At 45.2% G+C, this 26,903-nt stretch overlaps 1 protein-coding gene across 2 annotated transcripts in view; it reads left to right on the forward strand.

Moving 5' to 3' along the window:
• ttll11 (tubulin tyrosine ligase-like family, member 11) overlaps positions 1-26,903 on the forward strand; it is a 45,433-nt gene that overhangs the window by 12,806 nt on the left and 5,724 nt on the right. For both annotated transcript variants that reach the window (XM_046317339.1, XM_046317340.1), the window contains exons 4-7: positions 5,990-6,280; positions 6,487-6,771; positions 7,775-7,870; positions 7,944-8,056. In XM_046317339.1, the coding sequence (XP_046173295.1) occupies positions 5,990-6,280; positions 6,487-6,771; positions 7,775-7,870; positions 7,944-8,056 (785 nt within the window). The remainder of the gene's footprint in view (positions 1-5,989; positions 6,281-6,486; positions 6,772-7,774; positions 7,871-7,943; positions 8,057-26,903) is intronic.

The following is a 26,903-nucleotide window of genomic DNA, read 5'->3' on the forward strand; positions in this document are numbered from 1 at the left end:
TGCCTGTCTCCCCCCCTCTGTTTTCAGCTGCGTTCAGTGTTTCCCGGTGGCAAAGTTGGTGTGGGTTTTAGAGGCCCTCGGTTTTAAAGCAAATTTCTTGCAATTCTACACATTTTGCCATGGCTTATGCCGTGTTCTTATATCTAAGTGACAAAAAAAATGATAAAATCAACGGGGGCCCCATGCCATGACACTGAGAATGTTTGATTCTCCCTGACTCGTGTTTTTTTTTTTTGGTGATTATTAGTTCTCAAAGATGATCTTATTAAAAAAAAATATATAGCATTATCATTTCTGCATACTTTATATCTGGTTTTAGTAGTTTAAGTTTATACTGGACGTTTTACCATCCTCCAAATTATATATAAAAACATACAGTATATACACTCCGTGGACTGTTTATTAGGTACACCACCCCATTCACAAATGGTTTTCTCCCACAGACGGTGGCTGTGGCTTGTTATATAAAGCAGGCATCGAGGCATTCAGTTACTGTTCGATTGAACGTTTCAACGGGCAAAACGAGTGACCTAAGAGATGTTGAGCATGGTATGATCCGTCTGTGCCAGGCGCGCTGGTTCCAGTATCAGTCAATGTTTTCCTGGCATACGTTAGGTCCGTTAATACCAATTAAGCAAAGTTTCCATGCCACGAAGAATTCAGGCTGTTCCAGAGGCAAAGGGTGGGTCTGACCCGGTACGAGATTGGTGTACCTAATAAACTGAGTATATATTCTTATCATTAATCTTTTTTTGTGGCGGCAATGATTTAGCACTGGCGCCCCGCCCCTGCTAAAATAAAATAGGGGAAACACTGGCACTGTAAGACTCTACTTCCCTTCCCATAGTGGACCAGGGACATTCACTCCCCAGGGCATCCAGTCACAAGGCTGAGCTCTTGACCTTAATTGGATGTTGTAAAATAGTGTAAGTGCTCGCTGGCATCTCTAAGTCAATGATGAGGTTTTACTATTCTTAGTTAACTTTCTTTGGCACAGTTTGGCAATGTACCGCTCACCCATCTGTCGAAAATGGCAATCCAGACAGTGTCTTAACTCCTATGGCACAGTTTTGCGTCCAATGATTTCATACAAACTAGTGGTGCACAGGCCTTTGTGTATTCCACACACACACACGTACACTAACACACACACTTCTGGGGTAATTGGCAGGGACAGTGGATCTGTTCTGTGCGTGCTCAGTGCGAACAGGGCATGGCTAAGCAGTTTAGCACAGAGAGAGCCAGCAGCAGCTGCTAATAGTGAATGACACGCTCTCTAACAGGCTGTGACACACCCTGGTCCCTACCATATCACAGCATACCACACACACACATACTGTACCACAGCTCCTGCTGTGTTAAACACACACACACACACACACACACATACTCTAATGCTCCCATGTACTCGTACATATATAAACACACACACACCTCACATACACAGTCCTTCTGTCTCCATATTGAAGCCTCAGCATTGGCACCAATGTCTGTAAATACAGTCAGGCCCATAAGTATTTGGACTGTGACACAATGTGCATCATTTTGGCTCCGTTCTCCCCCCACAATGGATTTGAAAGGAAACAATCAAGATGCGTGGAAAAAGTGTAGACTTTGATCTTTAATTGAATGGTTTTGTCAAAATTATTGCATGAACGGTGCAGGAATTACGACCATTTTTATACATGGCCCCCAATTGTAGGGTCTTAAAAGGTAATTGGACAAACCAAGCGAATCACGAGTTAATTCTTGGCTGCAAATCCTTTGCAGTCAATGACTGTCTGAAGTCTGGAACCCATAGACATCACCAGATGCTGGGTTTCAGCCCTGGTGATGCTCTGCCAGGGCCTTTACCTCTGCTGTTGTCAGTTCAAATCAAATCAAATCAAATCAAATTTTATTTGTCACATACACATGGTTAGCAGATGTTAATGCGAGTGTAGCGAAATGCTTGTGCTTCTAGTTCCGACAATGCAGTGATAACCAACAAGTAATCTAACTAACAATTCCAAAACTACTGTCTTATACACAGTGTAAGGGGATAAGGAACATGTACATAAGGATATATGAATGAGTGATGGTACAGAGCAGCATACAGTAGATGGTATCGAGTACAGTATATACATATGAGATGAGTATGTAGACAAAGTAAACAAAGTGGCATAGTTAAAGTGGCTAGTGATACATGTGTTACATAAGGATGCAGTCGATGTTGTAGAGTACAGTATATACATATGTATATGAGATGAATAATGTAGGGTAAGTAACATTATATAAGGTAGCATTGTTTAAAGTGGCTAGTGATATATTTACATCATTTCCCATCAATTCCCATTATTAAATGGCTGGAGTTGGGTCAGTGTCAATGACAGTGTGTTGGCAGCAGCCACTCAATGTTAGTGGTGGCTATTTAACAGTCTGATGGCCTTGAGATAGAAGCTGTTTTTCAGTCTCTCGGTCCCAGCTTTGATGCACCTGTACTGACCTCGCCTTCTGGATGATAGCGGGGTGAACAGGCAGTGGTTCGGGTGGTTGATGTCCTTGATGATCTTTATGGCCTTCCTGTAACAACGGGTGGTGTAGGTGTCCTGGAGGGCAGGTAGTTTGCCCCCGGTGATGCGTTGTGCAGTCCTCACTACCCTCTGGAGAGCCTTACGGTTGAGGGCGGAGCAGTTGCCGTACCAGGCGGTGATACAGCCCGCCAGGATGCTCTCGATTGTGCATCTGTAGAAGTTTGTGAGTGCTTTTGGTGACATTTCTTCAGCCTCCTGAGGTTGAATAGGCGCTGCTGCGCCTTCTTCACGACGCTGTCAGTGTGAGTGGACCAATTCAGTTTGTCTGTGATGTGTATGCCGAGGAACTTAAAACTAGCTACCCTCTCCACTACTGTTCCATCGATGTGGATAGGGGGTGTTCCCTCTGCTGTTTCCTGAAGTCCACAATCATCTCCTTAGTTTTGTTGACGTTGAGTGTGAGGTTATTTTCCTGACACCACACTCCAAGGGCCCTCACCTCCTCCCTGTAGGCCGTCTGGTCGTTGTTGGTAATCAAGCCTACCACTGTCGTCCGCAAACTTGATGATTGAGTTGGAGGCGTGCGTGGCCCGCAGTCGTGGGTGAACAGGGAGTACAGGAGAGGGCTCAGAACGCACCCTTGTGGGGCCCCGTGTTGAGGATCAGCGGGGAGGAGATGTTGTTTCACCACCTGGGGCGGCCCGTCAGGAAGTCCAGTACCCAGTTGCACAGGGCGGGGTCGAGACCCAGGGTCTCGAGCTTGATGACGAGCTTGGAGGGTACTATGGTGTTGAATGCCGAGCTGTAGTCGATGAACAGCATTCTCACATAGGTATTCCTCTTGTCCAGGTGGGTTAGGGCAGTGTGCAGTGTGGTTGAGATTGCATCGTCTGTGGACCTATTTGGGCGGTAAGCAAATTGTGGGTCTAGGGTGTCAGGTAGGGTGGAGGTGATATGGTTGACTAGTCTCTCAAAGCACTTCATGATGACGGAAGTGAGTGCTACTGGGGGCCTCGTTTAGCTCAGTTACCTTAGCTTTCTTGGGAACAGGAACAATGGTGGCCCTCTTGAAGCATGTGGGAACAGCAGACTGCTTGTTCCTGCTTGTTCTTGGGGAGTTTTGCCTTCAGCAAGTGAAATGCATGCTCAATTGGATTCCGGTCAGGTGATTGTCCATAGGATGTTGTTCCAGAACTGTGCAGGCTTTTATTTTTTATTTATTTTTTTGGCAAACTCTAATCTGGTCTTCCTGTTTGAGGCTTACCAATGGTTTACATCTTGTGCTAAACCCTCTGTATTTACTCTTGTGAAGTCTTCTCTTGATTGTCGACTTTGACACAGATACGCCTGCCTCCTGGGGGGGCGTTCTTGATCTGGACAACTGTTGTGAAGGGGTTTTTCTTCACCAGGGAAACAATTCTTCTGTCCGTGGTCTTTCAATTCTTCTTTTCCGTGGTCTTTCTGGGCTTTTTGGTGCTCCTGAGCTCACCAGTGGGTTCTTTATTTTTACGATTTCTCAGCCTAATGAAGGCTCGCTTCTCTGGCAGTGATAGCTCTTTGGACTTCATATTGAGGGTTTAACGGCAACTGATTCCAAATGCAAATGCCACACATGAAATCGACCCTAGACCTTTTGTCTGCTTATTTGTAAATGAACTAATGAGAGAATAACACACACCTGGCCATGGAACAGCTGAGCAGCCAATTGTCCAATTACTTTTGGTCCCTTAAAAAGGGGCGGACCACATATATAAAGTACTGTTATTCCTACACCGTTCACCGCAAATGAATATTCATTATTTAATATGCTGTGGTAGACAGGTAAAATAATAATAACTTGGTCAATATCCAAATATTTATGTACCTGACTGTATGAATGGATAAGGCCTTTGATTACGTGACACCATATATGTCTAATAACGCTTTGAAGCCAAATGAAGTCGGTTACGATGGCCTCTCATGGAGACATAACATGCGCAGTTTGAGCTACTCCAGGAAGTGATGTTCGCAGGCTAGCTCAGTGCTGCCCCCTCTCATTGAGTAACTCACGTTGATGGCCGACCGGTGTACTGCAGGCTCCCATTAGCAACTCGATTATCTTTAGATCTTATTTTGTGTGTGATTTTAAAACGATTGGTTCAAGGACATACATCGGGTGTATTAGAAGCAATTATTATTATATAGTCTTTGAAACATTTTATTATGTACAAGAAGATTGACCTATTCATTATAATGTGACATCCTGTTTTCTGCTAACAATGCCTGCCGTATAGAAGTTGGCCTTGAACTATTGTGGCTTCGGTGAGAGGGGGCAGTCGTTCTCCCCTGGTTGGCACGCGGGATTATTTAGAGCTAGAAAATGTAATGGTGTTTGACCTTCGGAGGCCACTGTGACTTTGAGAGGGTGTGTCCTCGGACAGCCTCCCTGCCTAGCATAGGGATGAATGGTGGATGGGTCATTCAACTAGCTTTGTGAATGAACTGACATTGAAAGGGCACAGTGTAAAAAAACACAGCTCAGCTAGTCCAACAGAGGGGGGCACTACAGACCCTTTTTTAAAAGGCTCTGCATCTCTACCACAGACGGTCTACAGCAGGGCTCTCCAATTCCGGTTCCTGGAGAGCTACCGTCGTGTAGGTTTACGCTCTGACTCTAACCGTGCGCACCTGATTTTAATAATTAGCCGGTCGGTAAGATGAATCAGGTTAGTTACAACTGGGGTTGAATTGAAAACCTAGAGGAAGGTAGCTCTCCAGGAACAGGGCTGGAGAACCCTGGACTAGACATAGGATCCTTATGGCACAGCCCCATCGAGGTTAGTCTATCAGAGCTGAGGGCGTTAAGTATAAACATCAGGCTGAATTACTTCATTCTTCAATCACGGTAGGTTACGATAAGGATTGAGACTGTGTATGTAGTTTAATATGAAAGAATCCCAATGTAGGAAATTGCTCTAGATAAATATAAGCCCCCCCGAGCTCAATATCTGGCCTTGGGATGTGGTGTCTGACTGGTGCAAAAATACTCATGAGAGAGTGAATATTGAAAAATGTCCATACAGACATTAGCAGTCATGTTTTTCCAGAGAAACACGGACAGGATAATGTCCTGCGCTAAAGATGCAGTCAAGCATAGACAAAGCCAATGGCTACACGATTAGACTTGATATCGCTCTCCTTATATCACTCTGCATGAGCTTAAGTCACGTTTGCGGGGGATGACAGGAAGTGCGCTATCATCGTTCAGCACTAAATGTACTGGGATTTGACTCGGAGGGGGCTCCTTTACAATCCAGCTGATTTGGCCTCTTTGCCATTGATGAGAATTGGTTTGAACGTTAAAGCGCAAAAATATTTGGCATTTTCCCCTAAACATCAAATCAGATGACCCTTGCTTGATTGACCTTTAACGTCTTCCCCATTTAGACTCCTGGCTGGTCAAATGTTTTATTTCTGAGTGTTGCCGTCTGTCTCAGATCAGTCTGGCCAAGGACGGTGACGTGTCCCAGAAGCCCACCTTCATCATCAAGCCGGACGGAGGGTCCCAGGGGGATGGCATCTACCTCATCCGTGACCCCGGCGACCTCAGGGTCATAGCGGGGTCACATACCAAGCAGTCCGTGGTCCAGGAGTACATCCACAAGCCCCTGCTCATCGACAAGCTCAAGTTCGACATCCGTCTCTACGTGCTGGTCAAGTCCCTGGAGCCGCTGGAGATCTATATCGCGAAAGAGGGGCTGTCGCGTTTCTGTACCGAGCCATACCAGGTAGGAACACTTTAACTGAAGAGCACCTACGCATGGCCTTCATGACGCATACATACCGCATCCATAAGCAGTACATAAGGTATCTTATCTTCCATTTGGCCTAAAAGCATACGACTAGCATTTTAAACATGACCTTTCTTCATGTTTTAAACAGTGAATATAGTATTCTGAAATGTGTTTCTCCCATCTCCCTGCCACCCCACTAGGAGCCCAGTCAGAAGAACCTGAGCCACGTGTTCATGCACCTGACCAACTACTCTCTCAACGTCCAGAGTGGGAACTTCGTCCACTCCGACAGCCTGTCGTCGGGCAGCAAGCGCACCTTCTCCAGCGTGCTCTACCGCCTGGCCTCTAAAGGAGTGGACATTAAGAAGGTGTGGTCAGACATCATCTCTCTGGTCATCAAGACGATCATCGCCCTGGTTCCTGAGCTCAAGGTTTACTACCAGGCCGACATACCGCCCGGCAAACCAGGACCCACTTGTTTCCAGGTACGGAGTAGGGAGAGGAGAGGGTGGAGTGTGTGACTCAGTTAGTTGTCATGTGAATGTCACGGGAAAGAGGTTTTGCAGTCTAATACAACTATTGTCGTTGAATGTTCGAATCAAGCGAGAGACTTTTGTCACTTCTTCAAACAATCATCTTTATTCAAGATTGATTCATTATTGCAATAATGAGGCTGGTCGAGTAACCTAACCTTTACACAAATGCAGAGTCCAAACATAGCTGACACTAAAAATGCATCATAAGCCACTCTGGGTTCATCCAGTCGTTATCTGCACGGGGTTGTTGTGTTAACCCCACCCTGTTTTTAGTTTCCCAGGTGCAAGGATGATTTTGAGACAGTGAGGGATCGTTCTACTCCTAAGCTATCCCTGGTAAAACACATGCTTGTTTCTGTAATGCAGCCTGTAACTCATTTGTCAGCTCAAGCCTTCTCTGGTGACCATGCGCCCGGGGCGGCAGGGTAGCCTCGTGGTTAGAGCGTTGGACTAGTAACCGGAAGGTTGCGAGTTCAAACCCCCGAGCTGACAAGGTACAAATCTGTCGTTCTGCCCCTGAACAGGCAGTTAACCCACTGTTCCTAGGCCGTCATTGAAAATAAAAATTTGTTCTTAACTGACTTGCCTGGTTAAATAAAGGTAAAATAAAAATAGATAAATAAATAAAAGATTAGCTGCAGGGAACTAGAGTGGAGACTATTAAAAACACAGACACTATTAGGACAGAAATGTCTTACTCTTAGTTAAATATTAATTGTTAACCATTTAATATGAAATAAATCAGGTAAAAATGTCATTTTCCTCTCACACTATCTTCGGTTGTATCAAGGTTTGAGCGCAGACGGAGTTATGGAAAACTACACCTAATATATATGATATGTGTTCTTAGGTACTAGATGTATTTCAGGGATAATGTGACTGAGTTTTAGATGTGGGGTTTTGCAATACATAACGCCCATCTCTACCGTGTGTGTGTGTGTGTGTGTGTTAGATCTTGGGATTTGACATCCTCCTGATGAAGAACCTAAAGCCAGTTTTACTGGAGGTCAACGCCAACCCCAGTATGAGAATAGAACACGAGCAGGAAGTGAGTAGGACGATCATCATCATCATCACCACCACTGCCATGCTCTGAAGTGCTAATGGTGTGTCTGTTTCAGGTGTCCCCGGGGGTGTTTGAGTACGTCCCCAGCCCAGTAGACGAGGAGGTGAAGGTGGGAGTCATTAGGGACACACTTCGTCTCATGGACCCTGCTCAGAAGAAATCACTAACGTGAGTCACACACACACACACACACACACACACACACACACACACACACACACACACACACACACACACACACACACACACACACACACACACACACACACACACACACACACACACACACACACACACACACACACACACACACACACACACACACACATACACGTGACCATGAAGCTATGGTTAAGGCAGGGGTTTGAATTGACCTGGAATGTGGACATAAAGTTAGGGTTCAGGGCCCTACGACATCACAGCGTTAGGTGTTCACAATCCATTTCAAGGAAACAGGTTTGTGATTTTGACGTGCGCAGAAAGGAGTCCTCGTGAGTGCATTCGAGTGCGTGTGTCGCGGCTAATTCTCTTCACAATATACAAACACAGGCTCATTCTGTTCAGAACAACCCAGGGTAGCCTTGAGGTTAAGAGCATTGGGCCAGTAACCGAAAGGTCGATGGTTCGAATCCCTGAGCTGACTCGGTGTGCCCATGTGCAAAAGCTCATAACCCTGTAACTCGCTGTAACTCGGTCAAGATAAGAGCTTCTGCTAAATGACTACAATGTAACTTTACATCAAGCGTAGTGATCGTAAATATATATTATAATCCTCAATGTCTTCTATGTTCAAAATACAGAGAGTCCTCTTCATTTATAGCATTTCCCTCACTCCGACAACAAAAACATTTGAAATATTTGCCCAATTAGCGCGTCTTGTCACGCGAGGTGCTCAAGTTCAGAACGGCTGTCAGTCAAAACCCCATCCAGCACGGAGCCAGAGCTCTGACGTCTTGTATCGCATGTCACTGTACAGCCACTGTGTTCCAATTTTAGGCGTTTATCAGTGACCAAATATGCAAAGCAGTGTAAAAGGCTACAAAGCTTTATGACATATCTGAGCAATGTAAGACATTACTCTATTCTTTAGGATTGCATTGCCTTTATTTTTGTTTCCAAAGTAGGCCTGTCTTTTTTAAGATTGACGACAGTAGGCTAGCCAAGACAAATGCTAGGTGTCTTTTTAAGATTGACGACAGTAGGCTAGCCAAGACAAATGTTAGGTGTCTTCTTTAAGATTGACGACAGTAGGCTATAACCAAGACAAATGTTAGGTGTCTTTTTTAAGATTGATGACAGTAGGCTAGCCAAGACAAATGCTAGGTGTCTTTTTAAGATTGACGACAGTAGGCTAGCCAAGACAAATGCTAGGTGTCTTCTTTAAGATTGACGACAGTAGGCTAGCCAAGACAAATGCTAGGTGTCTTTTTAAGATTGACGACAGTAGGCTATAGCCAAGACAAATGTTAGGTGTCTTCTTTAAGATTGACGACAGTAGGCTAGCCAAGACAAATGCTAGGTGTCTTTTTAAGATTGACGACAGTAGGCTAACCAAGACAAATGCTAGGTGTCTTTTTAAGATTGACGACAGTAGGCTATAACCAAGACAAATGTTAGGTGTCTTTTTTAAGATTGACGACAGTAGGCTATAGCCAAGACAAATGCTAGGTGTCTTTTTAAGATTGACGACAGTAGGCTAGCCAAGACAAATGCTAGGTGTCTTTTTGTACCTTTTTTGTTGTTGTAGACTATCAGTAGCCAATAGACACCTTTTTCTTCTTCTCCCAGTGACAAGTAAGAACCTAGATGGTAGCCTATGATTTAAAAAACGTAAGCTATTTTAATCTGACATATCCAGGGAATGCGTGATGGATATTTTGACGTGCAACCTATCGAATTATCTGATTTTTGTATTATTTTTTAGGTTTTTGTGAATATTGTCCTGGGCTATATTATTCACCACCTGAGGAAGTGGGAACTCCAAAACACTTATATTGCAAACTTTAAATATGACAATGTTGCAAGATAGCCATGTAGGCTAATTGAGTCATCTATCAATAAATGTAATGTCCTACAGCAACTTTCCAGTGCTAGGCCTATGCAGGCTACTTTAGGTAGGCCTAGTCACAGACTGTGGCGTGCTCCGCTCCGCGGGCGCATCAAAACCATATACTTCATACGACTAATACAACTAGTAGTATAGTATGTAAGGGATACACATGGTTTCTTGCTGGTTCCTTCTCGACGATGCAACAATACGAAATAATAAGAATACGAACATAAAGTAAACGGCTCAGTAGAATATAGATATATATTCTACTGATATATATATATTTATTTATTTATTTATTTATTTATAGCAGAAGTATAATACAGGAAGGCACAATTTTATAGTACAATATTTACACGTGTTTTGGCGAAGGGGTGATTGGGGGACAAGTGTTTTTTTTTCATAATAAGAGTCTGGTAGCGGCGTGTGTGCGCTAACGTGTGTAGAATCAGTGCAGGTGGTCAGTCCAATTCAAGTCTTCAACATTCTGATGGCTTGAAGATACCAACAGGCTCTGAGACACTTTCTATCAGACCTCATGCTTCCGATACTGTCTGCCCGACGGTAAGGCACAGCTCTTGGCTGGGGTATGTGGAGAGCTTGAGGAGGATGCCGCCTGAGGAAGTAGAGACGCTGTTGCGCCCTCTTGACAGAGTGGTGGTGTTGTTGGTCCATGTCGAGTCCTCGGTAATGTGGACGCCGAGGAACTTAAAACTGCTGACTCTACTGCAGTCCTGTTGATGTGAATCAGGGCATGTTCCCTCCTCTGCTTCCTGAAGTCAACAATCAAGTAATTTGTTTTGCACCACAATGCCAGTTCACTCACCTCCTCCCTATAGGCTGAGTCATCATTATGGTTATCAGGCTACAACCGTAGTTTTGTCAGCAAACTTGATGGAGTTGGTGTCTTGCAACGTCGCTCAGTCGTGGGTGATCAGGGAGTACGGCAGAGGGCAGAGGACACACCCCAGGGGGCCCCTGTGTTAAGAGTCAGTGTGGAGGAGGTGTTGTTGCCAATCCTCAAAGCCTGCGGTCTGCTTTTCAGGAAGTCCAGGATCCAGTTGCAGAGGGAGGTGTCCAGACCCAGGGCTCTGACCTTGGTGTCGAGCTTGGAGGGAACAATGGTGTTGAATGCTGAACTGTAGTCAATTAACAGCATTCTCACATAGGTGTTCCTCTTGTCCAGATGTGCTACGGCCGTGTGAATGGCGATGGAAATGTCATCTTGCGTGGAGCTGTTGGCGGTATGCAAACTGGAGTGAGTACGGTGTGCCTGACATGTTGGCCTTGATGTGGGCCGTGACCAGCCTCTCGAAGCACTTCATGATGACCGGGGTGAGTGCGAAGGGGCGATAGTCATGTCACCTTGTCTTTCCTTGGGCACTGGGACGATGGTCGTCTCCTTGAAGCAAGTGGGGACTACAGCCTGGGACAGGGACAGGTTGCAGATGTCCAAGAAGAAGCCTACTCTGATTGTAAAGTGATGCTATGAACTCTATATCAAGAGGTGAGAAATAAATGATGTACGACCAGAAAGCCGTGACTCTCCTCTATGTAACGAGAACAACAGTAGTTACTTTGAAGACGGTTTATTTTGAGGCTAGGGTTAGTGATCTACTGAGATGTAGATGAAGCTTAGGGTGACGCTGCATCATTCCCCCATTACCATAGCTGGTGTCAGCGACCCAAGTCTCTCCTTCCCTACCTCCCTCCATCCACTAAGTTCACCCTGTGTGTGTGGTGATATTAGCCAATCAGTGTGACGTGTGTGGGTCTGGGCTCTAGGCTGGACCTGGGGATTGCTGATAGGGGAATGTCTATCTCTCTCTCGCCCTCTGGTCTCTCTGGCCAGCCAGCTTTAGAAACGCCCCAGTGAGCAGCTCTCCATAAGCCTGTTAAAGGGAAACATTCAATTCCAGCCCAGCCGTGATGAAATTTCACACATGACTGCCGTGTGTGTCTATACTGGTTATGTGTGTGTGTGTGTGTGTGTCTAGCAGGCAGCTCGATGCTCTGCGGCCCATGGGGTGGCCATCACTAACCTCCCCTTACCACTCTTCTGTTGAGACTTACCGTAAAGGTATCTCTCTCTCTCTCTGCCTCTCTCTGCCTTCTCTGCCCTTTTCTACAATTTCCTATAATTTTCATCCTCTCGCTTTCTGTCTTGATCTATCCCTGTTCTCTCTCGCTCTCCCTTCCTTGGTTATCAAGACATGGCTTTCACAGTCAGAATGGTCCCTCGCTCTTCGCATCTCTTTCTCTATGTACGATTATCTTCCATATGTGACTCGTTTCAGGAAACTAGGCACATGTTGCACGTCACGACTTCGCAGGAGCGCCATTTGAACGTAAACCCCTGGAACATGTGATCTTTCATGTGCCTTAATAACAAACTCGTATGCCATCTGTAAATACGAATAAAAATGGTTAGATTACGAGCCTAGTTGGTTTAGCCACGGAAAAAAGTCAGAAACCTTCCCGCTAGCCATGACTGGCTAAGATAACGAGTTGGCTGGACATGCCGAGAGATGAGTTCAGATTGGTCTGCCATGTAGCATGCTTCTATTCAATTAATGAGCTGGTCAGTATGTGTAGGTAATCCTTTCTAACGTGTAAAAAAAAAAGAAGAAAAATCACGTTGTAGAGCTGCATAAGTGTTGTTCTCCACTTTCTGGAGGACTGAGTTTTGAAATCAGTGGAGTATGATAGCTAAGGAGAGCGAGAGAATTCTGCCGGTTGATTGCAAATATGCAGACAAGAGTCGAAAAGAGAACACACAGAATGCTGTTGTAGAAAACACCTGTCTCCGGATTACATCTTCAAACAAAAGGAAACCATGGCATCCGTCACAGAGAGGGAGAAGCGTCCATCCATGTATACGGTTAAGAGAGTCTGGTTACATTTTCAGATACGACATGTTTCTAATTTTGTCAAAGTCATTTTATATTTCAAGTACTGTTAGTTAACTAGCTCATGTTACGTGTATGATCTGTGTAGTAATATTATTACTATCTCAGCCATTTGCATTGCTAAACGTCCCTTTTTCAGGACCCTGTCTTCCAAAGATAATTTGGAAAAATCCAAATAACTTCACAGATCTTTATTGTAAAGGGTTTAAACACTGTTTCCCATGCTTGTTCAATGAACCATAAACAATTAATGAACATGCAACTGTGGAACGGTCGTTAAGACACGAACAGCTTACAGACTGTAGGCATTTAAGGTCACAGTTATGAACTTAGGACACTAATGAGGCCTTTCTACTGACTCTGGAAAAACACCAAAAGAAAGATGCCCATGGTCCCTGCTCATCTGCAGAAATGTGCCTTAGGAATGCTGCAAGGAGGCATGAGGACTGCAGATGTGGCCAGGGCAATAAATTGTGATGTCCGTACTGTGAGACGCCTAAGACGGCGCTACAGGGAGACAGGACGGACAGTGGCAGACCACGTCCTCGCAGTGGCAGACCACGTGTAACAACACCTGCACAAGATTGGTACATCCGAACATCACACCTACGGGACAGGTATAGGATGGCAACAACAACTGCCCGAGTTACACCAGGAACGCACAATCCCTCCATCAGTGCTCAGACTGTCCGCAATAAGCTGAGAGAGGCTGGACTGACGGCTTGTAGGCCTGTGGTAAGGCAGGTCCTCACCAGACATCACCGGCAACAATGTCGCCTATGGTCACAAACCCACCGTCGCTCGACCAGACAGGACGGGCAAAAAGTGCTCTTCACTGACAGGTTGCAAATTTGTCTCACCAGGGGTGATGGTCGGATTTGCGTTCATCGTCGAAGGAAGGAGCGTTACACCGAGGCCTGTACTCTGGAGCGGGATCGATTTGAAGGTGGAGGGTCCGTCATGGTCTGGGGCGGTGTGTCACAGCATCATCGGACTGAGCTTGTTGTCATTGAAGGCAATCTCAACGCTGTGTGTTACAGGGAAGACATCCTCCTCCTTCATGGGTTACTCTTCCTGCAGGCTCATCCTGACATGACCCTCCAGCATGACAATGCCACCAGACATACTGCTCGTTCTATGCGTGATTTCCTGCAAGACAGGAATGTCTTGGTGGAAGAGTGGGGTAACATCTCACAGCAAGAACAGGCAAATCTGGTGCAGTCCATGAGGAACAGATGCACTGCAGTGCTTAATGCAGCTGGTGGCCACACCAGATACTGACTGCTACTTTTGATTTTTGACCTTTTTTCAGGGACGCATCATTCCATTTCTGTTAGTCACATGTCTGTGGAACTTGTTCAGTTTGTCTCAGTTGTTGAATCTTATGTTCATTCAAATATTTACAAGTTAAGTTTGCTGAAAATAAACGCAGTTGACAGTGAGAGGATGTTTCATGCTACATGTCAAAAAATAAGACTCCACAATGCAAGTAACTATTTCAATAGAATGTTTACGATGTCACTGCGACAACTGTGAATTGACGCAGCTGGTAAATTCACTCTGGCTATCTACTCTATTTCAGAGCACTTTTGTCTGAGTGTGCCAGAGCGCAGAATAACTGACAAATTTACGAAACACTCAACACCTGTTGAATATAGCCGGTGTCGGTAAACATTGGATTCACCAAAGCTCTGGATAACATAAAAACAGCTTAACCCAGCTCTCTTGCGGTGAGTAAAATGGTCAGTGAGCTGTTTTCTCATTTGTTTCTGGAGGTAGCTAGCCAAAGTTAGCCAGTTAGCTTGGGTGCTTGACTGCTGCTGTTAGGACAGAGCGCTCGAATCAACCCTACACCTCAGCCATACCATCCAGTGTGCGCTTTGAACGCTCCGAGAGTGAAACACTCTGAATTTACGAACGGATCTGAGTTTCTGGAAACCCAGAGCGCCTTCGGACACTCCAGATTTCATTTAGGAACACACCCGTAGTATAAACCAGCCGATAGTCTTGAAATCTTAGGTTGTGTAGTAGAGTGGTCACCAACTGGGTGATCGTGATCGACTTGTCGATTTCCAAGGCATTTCTAGTCGATCGCCAAACATTGATAAAGCCTTGTGTTGATAGTAGGTGCAGCCAATTCAGCTGCCCTGCGCGCCAGTTAGGCAAACTGTTGCCATTTCATGTGTCTGAAGGTACGAACTGCCTTCCCGGTGGGCCTGGAGAGGAAATCAAGTGCACTATGTCTCTGCTGGCCAATCAGATTGCTCAGATGACCTGCAGTAACATAGCAGGCATAAAAGAAAGCTACGGCAAAGTTGATCCTGTGAGATTTCAAAACGTTTAAGACCATGACTAGAGAGAGACTCAACGAACACAGCAAAGAGCTGCTGTTTTCATGAGTGAGTTCATGTTTAAGTTCTTACTAAGCACTGTCAACACTTTCTATTCAACACTTTTATAACCCATATAATGTGTATTCTTCCTATTTCCACTCAGCTCTACAACAAGCAGTGCAGCAGTAATGAAGGAGTAGGAAAGTGTATCTATTGGCTTGCGTTGTTTTTGTTATTATTAGCGGCTCTGTTCTTTTTTAATATCAAGGAATATTTCCCTTTCTCTGTTCATAGGAGTAACAGGAGTTACTTGTGCATGAGGCAGAAATAACGCGGTGCGACTGGAGTTTGGCCATCGGCTGGAAGACGGTGTCCCTTTTTGGTCAGTGTCAGTGGAGGAAAGGGAGAGCGGAGGGATGTTGTGAGACGGACCCTCAGATGCAGGCACCATCAGCCCAGTAAAATAAAAATAAAATTATTTTAATGTATTGTCACTCAGCAGTGCCTCACAAGTAATACAACAATGGATCTATTTCCGGTGTGATTGTGTAGCCTGCCTCAAATGTTGAAATAGAATTTAAAAAAATGTCCCGAACAACAACGCATTGGCAGGTAAATTCAAGCAATGCCAGTATGCGGTGATAATGTATTGGACCTATCGCTTACTGCACAAGCCTCACTGCCACAGTACTGTTTTTAATTGGTTAATGTTGCATAGGCTTACATTTTTTAAAGTCATGTTAATAAAAAAAATCAGAGCGGTAGATCTCTGCATACATTTTGACTCAGGAAAGGTTGGTGACCACTGGTTTAGCACATGGCTTCACATTTGAATCTTTAAACAGGTGGGTGGAGCTAAAGCTTAAGAGGGTGTGAATGATGCTGAATGGGTGGAGACAACGGAGAACTCTCCAGTAGGTACCATAATATTCAAGGGCCATTTTCTCAAATGTGAGGTTACAAGTTTATTAACTTTCAAAGCAGAATGACTTTCCCATTGTTCCTCAACTGTAGTGTATGATATACCATTTTCTAGCTCTGAGTCTCTATTTTTATCCAATGTAAAAAAAAAAAAAAACATGTTGCTACATAAGACCGAATCAAGCCGGTCGGTCACATATCTTCTATGATCAGTCAGTTTTTCCTATGTGAGAGGAATATCTGCTGGGGGATAATGCCCTTTCAGCTATTACCATATTCATGACCAGGACCTTATTGATATAATCCTGTATAATATCTATAATCCTAGATCATCCTCACTGCATATCTCTCGCTCTTTATACAACCGGTGTGGGGCTAAACCTGGATGCTGATTGGTTAAAACCGCATTCCAGCCGGTGTCTATTCCACAAGTTACCACCGGCTAACTCTTACGTTGAAATGCCTATGTTCCTTCTGACTGTTCAATCCACTGTCTTTTCAGCTCAGCCAGGCAATTTATATACTAGATCTACACTGTAAAAAGCATCTAGACATTATGTTCCATTTTTATTTTTGTGTAGCATTAGGTTTTCAATAGCAGAGATTTGTAATGACCTTGCCGTCTGTCTCCAACCTTTGCAACGTTGTTTCAATATGGAAGTTCGATCTCCAACGTGTCGGGACAAAGAAACAGGCTGGCAGCTTTTCTTAGCCAGTCGAAATCATGAATTGGCATCATTTTTATGGATGTACATGAAGAAATATCAATCGAAAAAAACACAAAATGCAGCTAGTTTGCTTTCATTTCAGCTTAATTTAGAAGCGATCGTGTTAGCTGTGTAGTCGGCCATCTTGTCTGAACAGTGGCCTGGCGAAAGAGCAAGTGTTCTAGCGAGCAAGAGATTAGAACGTTGCCAGCCATCATGGCAACCAAACCGATAGAACGAACGACCAGCTGGCTTGGGTAGCAACCCTAGATTTGTGTCGGGACTATATCTCATAGACGGATGAAATAGAATGGATAAATTCATCAAAATAATGAAAATATGTCTTAATTATTTGAATATGTTGGTAACCCGTTGTATCGCGTACATCACAGCTAAATAGGGCAGTATTTTCATATTTTACGAGGGATTCATACTTTCTGTGACATCGTTAGCGGAAAATACACTGAACAGTAAAGTGATTTCTGGATTCTTTTCCTCAACAAGGTGTAATGCCATAGTTCCAGTAATGCCATAGATATCATGTATGACACCAATGACATTGGTTCCTACTACCTATGACCTTCTGAAGACTTGACTTGTCCTCATTTCTGCCTTAGCCCACTTGTGTTCTATATCAGATGACCGGAGTATTGAGTTGCTTTTAAGCCGTCAACAGTTTCTGATTGTCTTCTAAGCCCACAATTCTGTTTGATTCAGTGTTTCAGTCTGCTGAAATCTGCTGACAACTACAAAGTAGTGGAAAATGACACAAACAAATCCGGTTGTTTTGCTTTGGTTCCCTTTATGTATTCTGCTAAGACACACACACACGCACCCACACACCGTACACACTCCCCCTGCTTTTTCTGCCAGGCGGGAACAAAAATGTGAGTGATCGTGTCAGGCAGGTGAGGCTGGTGATTGCATGGAGATGTGTTGTCAGCTATGCAGATGGAGTGTGACAGAGTCCGATGGCTGCCTGTAGTGGAAAACGCTAATTATCCCCGGCCAGCTAGCGCTAATGCTTATTAATTTAGCCATTTAGATTTGATGTGTTGCTAAAACATGCAATCAGTGCAGCGCCGAGCGATACAGGGAGCAAAATGAAGATGTTAATCATGTCTTCTTTTTTTTACTGTGTGTGTGTGTGTGTCCTGAGCTGTGTTTATCAACTCTATGCCTATCGAACAACAACCCATCGTTAAGAAACTACGTGACGCAGCTATGGCAACAGCCAGCCAAAACTTGCTGCTGGTGGCTTCATCTGATGCATCCTAAACTAGCCGCACTGACAAGCTCTTTCCTCCCCCTCCATAAACGCGTCTGATTTCCAGTAATGATCTGCAAAATTCAAATACAACGAAGTGTAAAAATGGATGGGAGACATTTTTGTTTCGGGAATCGTCACGGGAACAGATGAAGAAAGTAATGACCGGGTGGCCAAGGGAGGTCACATCCGCGTGTCAAACCCACCGCGAAGGTGGTTCTATAAGGCCAGGGCCCGTATCCACAAAGCGTCTCAGATTGCTGATCTGGGATTTGTCCGTATAATATTATGATCTGAAAGGCGTAACTGCTCCGAGATCAGCACTCCTTCTCTGAGATGCTTTGTGAATACAGGCCACCCATCCATAGCTGCTGGTACTGTTCCTCTTTCGACTTCTCTCTCGCTCTCCCAGGGGGATGTCGTGGGCTCAAAACAGAACAGGCAATAACAATGTTAGCAGGAAAGCAATAACAACTCGAACAACTGCGGTTTTCCCTGGTTTCACTGGAAATGGATGGGATACACGTCTGTTTTCCTCGTCCTCGCTCTGGCTGGCTATTAATGAGTTAATAACGGCTCACTCTCTCAGCATACCTCTCATTATCCGACGTTTACTGTTCCGGGATGTGTATAAAAAATTTAAAAAACCGCTGATCAGGGACTCCTCTCTTCAACTCTAGGAAAACAATGTGCGTTTCCAGCGTCACTTGGGGGAACTAAGGCGTTGCTTACTCAGCAGATGGTGCAGGTACATCCGTAACCAAACGTACCAGAGTGGATTATAACCGCAGGCAGCTTTAGACGCTGTAGAGAGGTAGGATGTAGAAAAGGTAGGATGTGGAAAAGATGGCACATCGAAAGGTAGGACACAAAGGTAGGCTGTAGACTAGAGAAATACTTTTGTGTATATATAGTGTACGTGGACACCCCTTCAATTGAGTGGATTCGGCTATTTCAGCTACACCCGTTGCTGACCGGTGTATAAAATTGAGCACACACCCATGCAAACTCCATAGACAAACATTGGCAGTAGAATGGCCTTACCGAACAGCTCAGTGACTTTCAAAGTGTCACTGTTATAGGATGCCACCTTTCCAACAAGTCAGTTTGTCAACTTTCTGCCCTTCTAGAGCTGCCCCGGTCAACTGTAAGTGCTGTTATTGTGAAGTGGAAACGTCTAGGAGCAACAACGACTCTGTTGCGAAGTAGTAGGCCACACAAGCTCACAGAATGGGACCGCCGAGTGCTGAAGCTTGTAAAAATCATCTGTCCTCTAATGCAACACTCACTACCGAGTTCCAAACTGCCTCTGGAAGCAGCGTCAACAGAATAACTGTTCATCGGGAGCTTCGTGAAATGGGTTTCCATGGCCGAGCAGCCTTAGATCAACATGTGCAATGCCAACCGTCGACTGGAGTGGTGTAAACCTTGCCATCATTGGACTCTGGAGCAGTGGAAACACGTTCTCTGGAGTGATGATTCACGATTCACTATCTGGCAGTCCGACGGACAAATCTGGGATTGGCGGAGGCCAGGAGAACGCTATTTTCCCCATGCATATTGCCAACTGTAAAGTTTGGTGGAGGAATAATGGTCTGGGGCTGTTTTTCATGGTTTGGGCTAGGCCCCTTAGTTCCAGTGAACTGAAATCTTAACGCTACAGCATACAATGACATTCTAGACTATTCTGTGCTTTCACTTTGTGGCAACAGTTTGGGGAAGGCCCTTTCCTGTTTCAGCATCTCAATGCCCCTGTGCACAAAGTGAGCTCCATACAGAAATAGTTTGTTGAGATCGGTGTGGAAGACCTTGACTGGCCTGCACAGAGCCCTGACCTCAACCCCATCGAACACCTGCGGTGTAAAGTACTTAAGTAAAAATACATGAAAGTACTACTTAAGTAGTTTTTTGGGGTATCTGTACTTTACTATGTATATTTGACTACTTTTACCTCCCTACATTCCTAAAGAAAAGTATGTACTTTTTACTCCATTCATTTTCCCTGATACCCAAATGTACTCATTTACATTTTGAATGCTTAGCAGGACAGGAACATGGTCTAATTCACATACTTATCAAGAGAACATCCCTACTACCCATCCCTATCTGGCGCTCACTAAACACATGCTTTGTTTGTAAATTATGTCTGAGTGTTGGAGTGGGCCCCTGGCTATCTGTAAAAAAATAATAATACATGTATAAATGCATATAGTCTGGGTAGCCATTTGATTGGCTGTTCAGGAGTCTTATGGCTTGGGGGTAAAAGCTGTTAAGAAGCTTTTTGGACCTAGACTTGGTGTTCCGGTACCACTTGCCGTGTGGTAACAGAGAGAACAGTCTATGACTAGGGTGGCTGGAGTCTTTGGTAATTTTTAGGGCCTTCAACTGACACCGCCTGGTATAGAGGTCCTGGATGGCAGAAAGCTTGGCCCCGGTGATGTACTGGGCCGTACCACTACCCTCTGTAGTGCCTTGTGGTCAGAGGCTGAGCAGTTACTATACCAGGCAGTGATGCAACCAGTGCGGATGCTCTCGATGGTGCAGTTGTAGAACCTTTTGAGTATCTGAGGACCCATGCCAAATCTTTTCAGTCTCCTGAGGGGGAATATGTGTTGTCGTGCCCCCTTCACGACTGTCTTGGTGTGTTTAGCCCATGACAGTTTGTTGGTGTTGTGGACACCAAGGAACTTGAATCTCTCAACCTGCTCCACTGCAGCCCCGTCGATGAGAATTAAGGCGTGCTCGGCCCACCTTTTCCTGTAGTCCACGATTATCTCCTTTTTGTCTTGATCACGTTGAGGGAGAGGTTGTTATCCTGGCACCACACAGCCAGGTCTCTGACCTTCTCCCTGTCATTGTCGGTGATCAGGCCTACCACTGTTGTGTCATCAGCAAACTTAATGATGGTGTTGGAGTCAAATATAGAGGTAAAAAAAAACTAGAGAGCGTGGAAAGACATTGGTGAGGTTTGACAGGAGGGAGTGAGAGAGCTAGACAGGCAGGATGAATAATTACGGTTCGACCGGCACCCAGGGAGCGGTAGAATGGAGAGGTTTGATGGTATCACTGACACACTCAGACATGCAGCGCACTCACCTAGCACATTAATCTTTCAGCACAGACTCTGTGTTACGGTGTTACGGTGAGCTGAGGTGTGTGTCGCGGTGAGCTACGACGTGTGTCCTGTGCCGTCGGCGAGGACGATTTATGAGTCGGAATGAAGTGTGTGTGTGTGTCATTACTTCACACACACACATACACACATACCAACATACAGGAAGCTTTACCTGACTGAAACCCACTTCACTTACCCTGGGGTGCCCCCAATAGCACGGGGCGACCAGGGCTGCGTGAGTTCCCCTATCCTCTTCACGCTGTATACAACAACTGCGTCATCAGGCACCCTAACAACTACGTGGTTCAGCTCTCGGACAACACCGCTGTCCTCGGGCTCCAGATTGGTCCGTCGGACTGCCAGATATTAAAGCGATATTCATCACTCCAGAGAACGCGTTTCCACTGCTCCAGAGTCCAACGGCAGAGCGCTTTACACCACTCTGGTCGACACCAACGGCCACAGGGCAGAGCTCAAAGTATTTGTCAGATGGTGTGATGAACACCTCAAAGTGAATGTGACAAAAGAACCAGGAGATTATCCTCAACCCTAAGTCCGTTGGGCACCACGGCCCCATAGGGGTGCACAGAGGGAACGTTGAGCAGGTCAACTCCTTCAAGTACCCGGGGGTCCGCGTCGACATTGGGCTGTGCTGGCGCACCGCTGTGGAGAGCTCGTCAACGCCGGGTCTATGGCGTCAACACTACGGCATTGCTACATGGTTTGGTAACCTGACCGTGTAGCCCGATGCCCAAATCTTGAGATGAACCAAGACCGCAGGGAAGATTTATAGGCATGACACTTCCCTCCTCTCTCCAAGACACCATCATCAGACAGGCCAGGAAGGTCACATGGGACCCCATACATGCACTGAAAACGGAGTTCCAGCCACCGAGGGGACGTTATAGGGTACCTGTATGCAGTCGGAACAGATAGAAACATTAGTTTGTACCCCTGTCAATAAAACATCTTAACAACAGGGGAGATATACAGTAGAGATGAGGGAGTTGGCAATGACTGACTGGAGCCTGGCCCGTAGTTCTTCATGTGGAACTGCCACCTTGTCACGGCCTGGCCTGACATGAACTTTTTGTGTGGTTGGTTGGGTGGGTGGGTGTGTGTGATTGAGTGTTATTCTCAATTGATTCTATTTATTTGTGTATTTATGTGGGAGCAGCAGCATTCTCTATTGTCCAAGGGGACAATAAAGTATATATGAAATGAGAGGACCATTTGTAGCATTTCCTGTGTATTTGCTCTGGTTCTGTTTTGGATCTGCTTTTCTTGTTGCCGGGCTGATTTGAGCCCATTAAAGGCAGAAACACCACCCTTTGTGGAGCCGGGCCACAGGAGCCTTTTCTTTAGTTCTAAAACTGCTGGAAAAGGTGAAGGGCTGAGCCAACTGGCAGAAGACCCATAGTAAGGAAGACTGTCTTTCCTTCAAGCCAAACCTAGATTACGCTGACTGCCTGGTGACAAATTCACACTATCCTGCGCCATCGCTCTTTTTTTCCCCCCAACACTCCTATTGAACTTCAATGCTTCAGCCTGAATCTGCGTGTCGTCTTTACATCCGTCTTTTCCCACCCAGTGAAGGCTCCGATTCAGACAAGTAGAAAATCAGTCAGCTGCACACTTTGGTCAACAACAACCGGGCTGTTTTATCGTTGATCAATGCTACTTTCTCGTCTCCGTGGTCACGTCGGTTACTGGAGGGTGACGATTCACAAAGTTGCCGTGAGAAAACAGAAAGTGGAATATAGATTGTTTTAGCTCCTTAGCTGGCTACGGTTGGATTGGCAGGGAGTGTTTTGGAAACGCTAGCTGCTGGTTTAAACCCCCCTCTGCAGTGTGACAGCAGGTTTAAGAGTTATGTGGCCACTCTGCTACCACCACAGCAATTTGAGTGGAAAGGGAGAGATGTGGGAGGGAGAGATGGATGTGGATGACAGGAGAGTGGACGGATAAAGGGTGGGAATGAGGTTGTTTCTTCTGTCATTGATTAGCTGTAGCTCAGCTCTGTGGTTACCCTTTCCAATGGACAGTCTCTCTCTCTCTCTCTCTCTCTCTCTCTCTCTCTCTCTCTCTCTCTCTCTCTCTCTCTCTCTCTCTCTCTCTCTCTCGGTGTGTGTCTCGCTCTCGGTGTGTCTCTCTGTGTCTCTCTCTCTCTCTTGGTCTCTCTCGGTGTCTCTCTCTCTTGGTGGCTCTCTCTCTCGGTCTCTCTCTCTCTCTCTCTCTCTCTCGGTGTGTGTCTCGCTCTCGGTGTGTCTCTCTGCGTCTCTCTCTCTCTCTTGGTCTCTCTCGGTGTCGCTCTCTCTCTGTCTCACTCTCTCTCGGTGTGTGTCTCGCTCTCGGTGTGTCTCTCTGCGTCTCTCTCTCGGTGTCTCTCTCTCTTGGTGGCTCTCTGTCTCACTCTCTCTCTCTCTCTCTCTCACTCTCACTCTCACTCTGTCTCTGTCTCTGTCTCTGTCTCTGTCTCTGTCTCTGTCTCTCTCTCTCTCTCTCTCTCTCTCTCTCTCTCTCTCTCTCCGTCTCCGTCTCTCTCTCTCTCTCTCTCTCTCTCTCTCTCTCTCTCTCTCTCTCTCTCTCTCTCTCTCTCTCTCTCTCTCTCTCTCTCTCTCTCTCTCTCTCTCTCTCTCTCTCTCTCTCTCTCTCTCTCTCCTACTATGCACCAACAGTAGACCCTAATCGCTCCTCTGCACTCTATCCATTCTCCTATTTCTTCATATATTATTCTTTTTTTTTAGCTTCTGTCCTTTTCTCTCACCCTCTCTTGCTCAACCGATTGTTGACTCTTTCTCCTGCCTCCACCCTGTTACCATCGCCCACACATAATCATCCAGGGTAAGTCTACTCTCCAGTTTGGAGAAACAAAGTCGGACAACATTTTGTTTGGACAAGAAATGTCATAATTTCTCTCCAAGATGAGCCGTATTCAAAGGGGAAAACTCACAACAATGTTGCATCATCATGATGATGCTGCCGGTGACACGTTTGCTTCTTCAATGTCCGATATCTTGAACACTTGACTGATGACACGCACAACACTTTGGGACTGTGTTAAGTCAACTAATGAAAAGAATGTTGTTGAGTGGATAATTGATTTGTGTTTTGAGAGCGGTTGTAGAGGGCAGATCGGTCGTTGTTGTTTTCTGGGCCTGTCGAATAGGATAGTTGTATAATTATCTGTCTGTATAGCTGTATAATTATCGGTCTCTGCTTTTCACATCTGCAGCATTCGTAAGCTCACAGGGACAGAATATACAGCACCAGTCAAAAGTTTGGACACACCTACTCATTCCAGGGGTTTTCTTTATTTGTACTATTTTCTACAATGTAGAATAATAGTCAAGACATCAAAACTATGAAATAACACATGGTAACCAAAAAAAGTGTTAAATATATTTGAGATTCTTCAAAGTAGCCACCCTTTGCCTTGATGACAGCTTTTCACACTCTTGGCATTCTCTCAACCAGCTTCATGAGTTAGTCACTGGGAATGCATTTCAATTAACATGTGTGCCTTGTTAAAAGGAATTTCTTGCCTTTTAATGATTTTGAGCCAATCAGTTGTATTGTGACAAGGTAGGGGTGGTATATAGAAGGTGGCTCCGTTTGGTAAAAGACCACGTCCATATTATGGCAAGAACAGCTCAAATAAGCAAAGAGAAATGACGGTCCATCCCTTAAGACATGAAGGTCGATCAAAGTTTCTTCAAGTGCCGTCGCAAAAACCATCAAGCGCTATGATGAAACTGGCTCTCATGAGGACCGCCACAGGAAATGAAGAACCAGTGTTTCTTCTGCTGCAGAGGAAAAGTTCATTAGTGTTACCAGCCTCAGATTGCAGCCCAAATAAATTCTTCAGAGTTCAAGTAACAGACACATCTCAACATCAACTGTTCAGAGGAGACTGAATCAGTCCTTCAAGGTCGAATTGCTGCGAAGAAACCACTATTAAAGGACACCAATAAGAAGAAGAGACTTGGGCCAAGAAACACGAGCAATGGACATTAGGCCGGCGGAAATCTGTCCTTTGGTCTGATTCCAAATTTGAGATTTTTGGTTCCAACTGCCTGCCGTGTCTTTGTGAGATGCAGAGTAGGTGAACAGATGGTCTCTGTGTGGTTCATACCGTGAAGCATGGAGGAGGAGGTGTGATGGTACTTTGCTGGTGACACCATTTGTGATTTATTTAGAATTCAAGGCACACTTAACCGGTATGGCTACTACAGCATTCTGCAGCAAAACGCCATCCCATCTGTTTTGTGCTTTGTTTTTCAACAGGACAATGACCCAACACACCTTCAGGCTGTGTAAAGGATATTTGTCCAAGAAAGAGAGTGATGGCGTGCTGCATCAGATGACCTGGCCTCCACAATCACCCGACCTCAACCCATTTGAGATAATTTGGGATGAGTTGGACCGCAGAGTGACGAAAAATCAGCCAACATATGCTCAGCATATGTGGGAACTCCTTCAGGACTGTTGGAAAATAATTCCAGGTGAAGCTGCTTGAGAGAATGCCAAGAGTGTGCAAAGCTGTCAATCAAGGCAAAGGGTGGCTACTTTGAAGAATCTGAAATAGAAAATATATTTTGATTTGTTTAACACTTTTTGGGGGGTTTAGTACATGATTCCATATGTTATTTCATAGTTTGGATGTCTTCACTATTATTCTACAATGTAGAAAATAGTACAAATAAAGAAAAACCCTTGAAATGAGCAGGTGCGTCAACTTTCGACTGGTACCGTATGTTTTTCACCTCTTTTGTCTTATTCTCTGGTTTATTCTGCCGTCATTCATCAAAGCATGGCACTCTGCACGAAGGCCAAATCGAATAGGTAATGTCAAATATAAAGATATTCCTCGAGAACTGTCTTGAGAGAGAATGGGTTCAAACCGAGTCTGACATAGAAACATGACAGTTAATCTGAGTTGGTCTGTGTGAAAGTCGAGCGCTATCTGTTCTCCCGAGCAGCAGTATGCCACGCAGAACTAAACATTAATTGCTTTGCCGCTACAGCTTTGCCGAATATCCGCCACAGCCAACGCCGAGTGTTTATGAATTGCTCACACAGGGGAGCTTGAGGGATTCATCTGTGTGTCCTGTCTCCTTCCAGCATGTGTGAATGTATGTTAACCTGCTCTTAGGTCTTCAACCAGGGCAAAACTCCTAATGACCTAGCAGAGCTAGCACTGAACCACCTGAAAGAACGACGTTAAGAAAGACTAAAGTTCTTACACCGCTTCTGAAAGGGCGAGTTGTGTTCGTCTCCTCTGGTAGAACACGTGTGAGTGATTTTGTTCCACGTCAACTAAAGGAGCAGAACAGCAAAATGTTTTTTTTTAACAGCATTACATGCTGATTTTGTACGATTCAGTGTCCTGATGAAGGTGAGGTATTATGCAGGGAAAGTGAGGATTGGAGATTTGCATTGTAAGCTCAAATGTTTTGTTCTCGGGAAGTGGTACTCTGCTCCCCTGTTTTCACTTGTGTTTGTGACTGGTTTTCCGGATTGGCTTTAAATTTCTGTTGACGTTGTCCTTTGTTCATCAAACACGAGCGGCACTTCAGCATATTCAGCCGTTGCATCGGAGAGGAATGCAGATATAAACCTACAGCAAGTTAAACCAGAGTGCTGAGAGTGCTACCTCATTTGTCTTCTGTGTGCGTGTGCTTGTGCGCGGGTTCCTTTACCTGTGTGGGTG

Source organism: Oncorhynchus gorbuscha, linkage group LG20 (assembly GCF_021184085.1).
Source record: "Oncorhynchus gorbuscha isolate QuinsamMale2020 ecotype Even-year linkage group LG20, OgorEven_v1.0, whole genome shotgun sequence".
In the NCBI taxonomy this organism is placed as follows: Eukaryota; Metazoa; Chordata; class Actinopteri; order Salmoniformes; family Salmonidae; genus Oncorhynchus; species Oncorhynchus gorbuscha.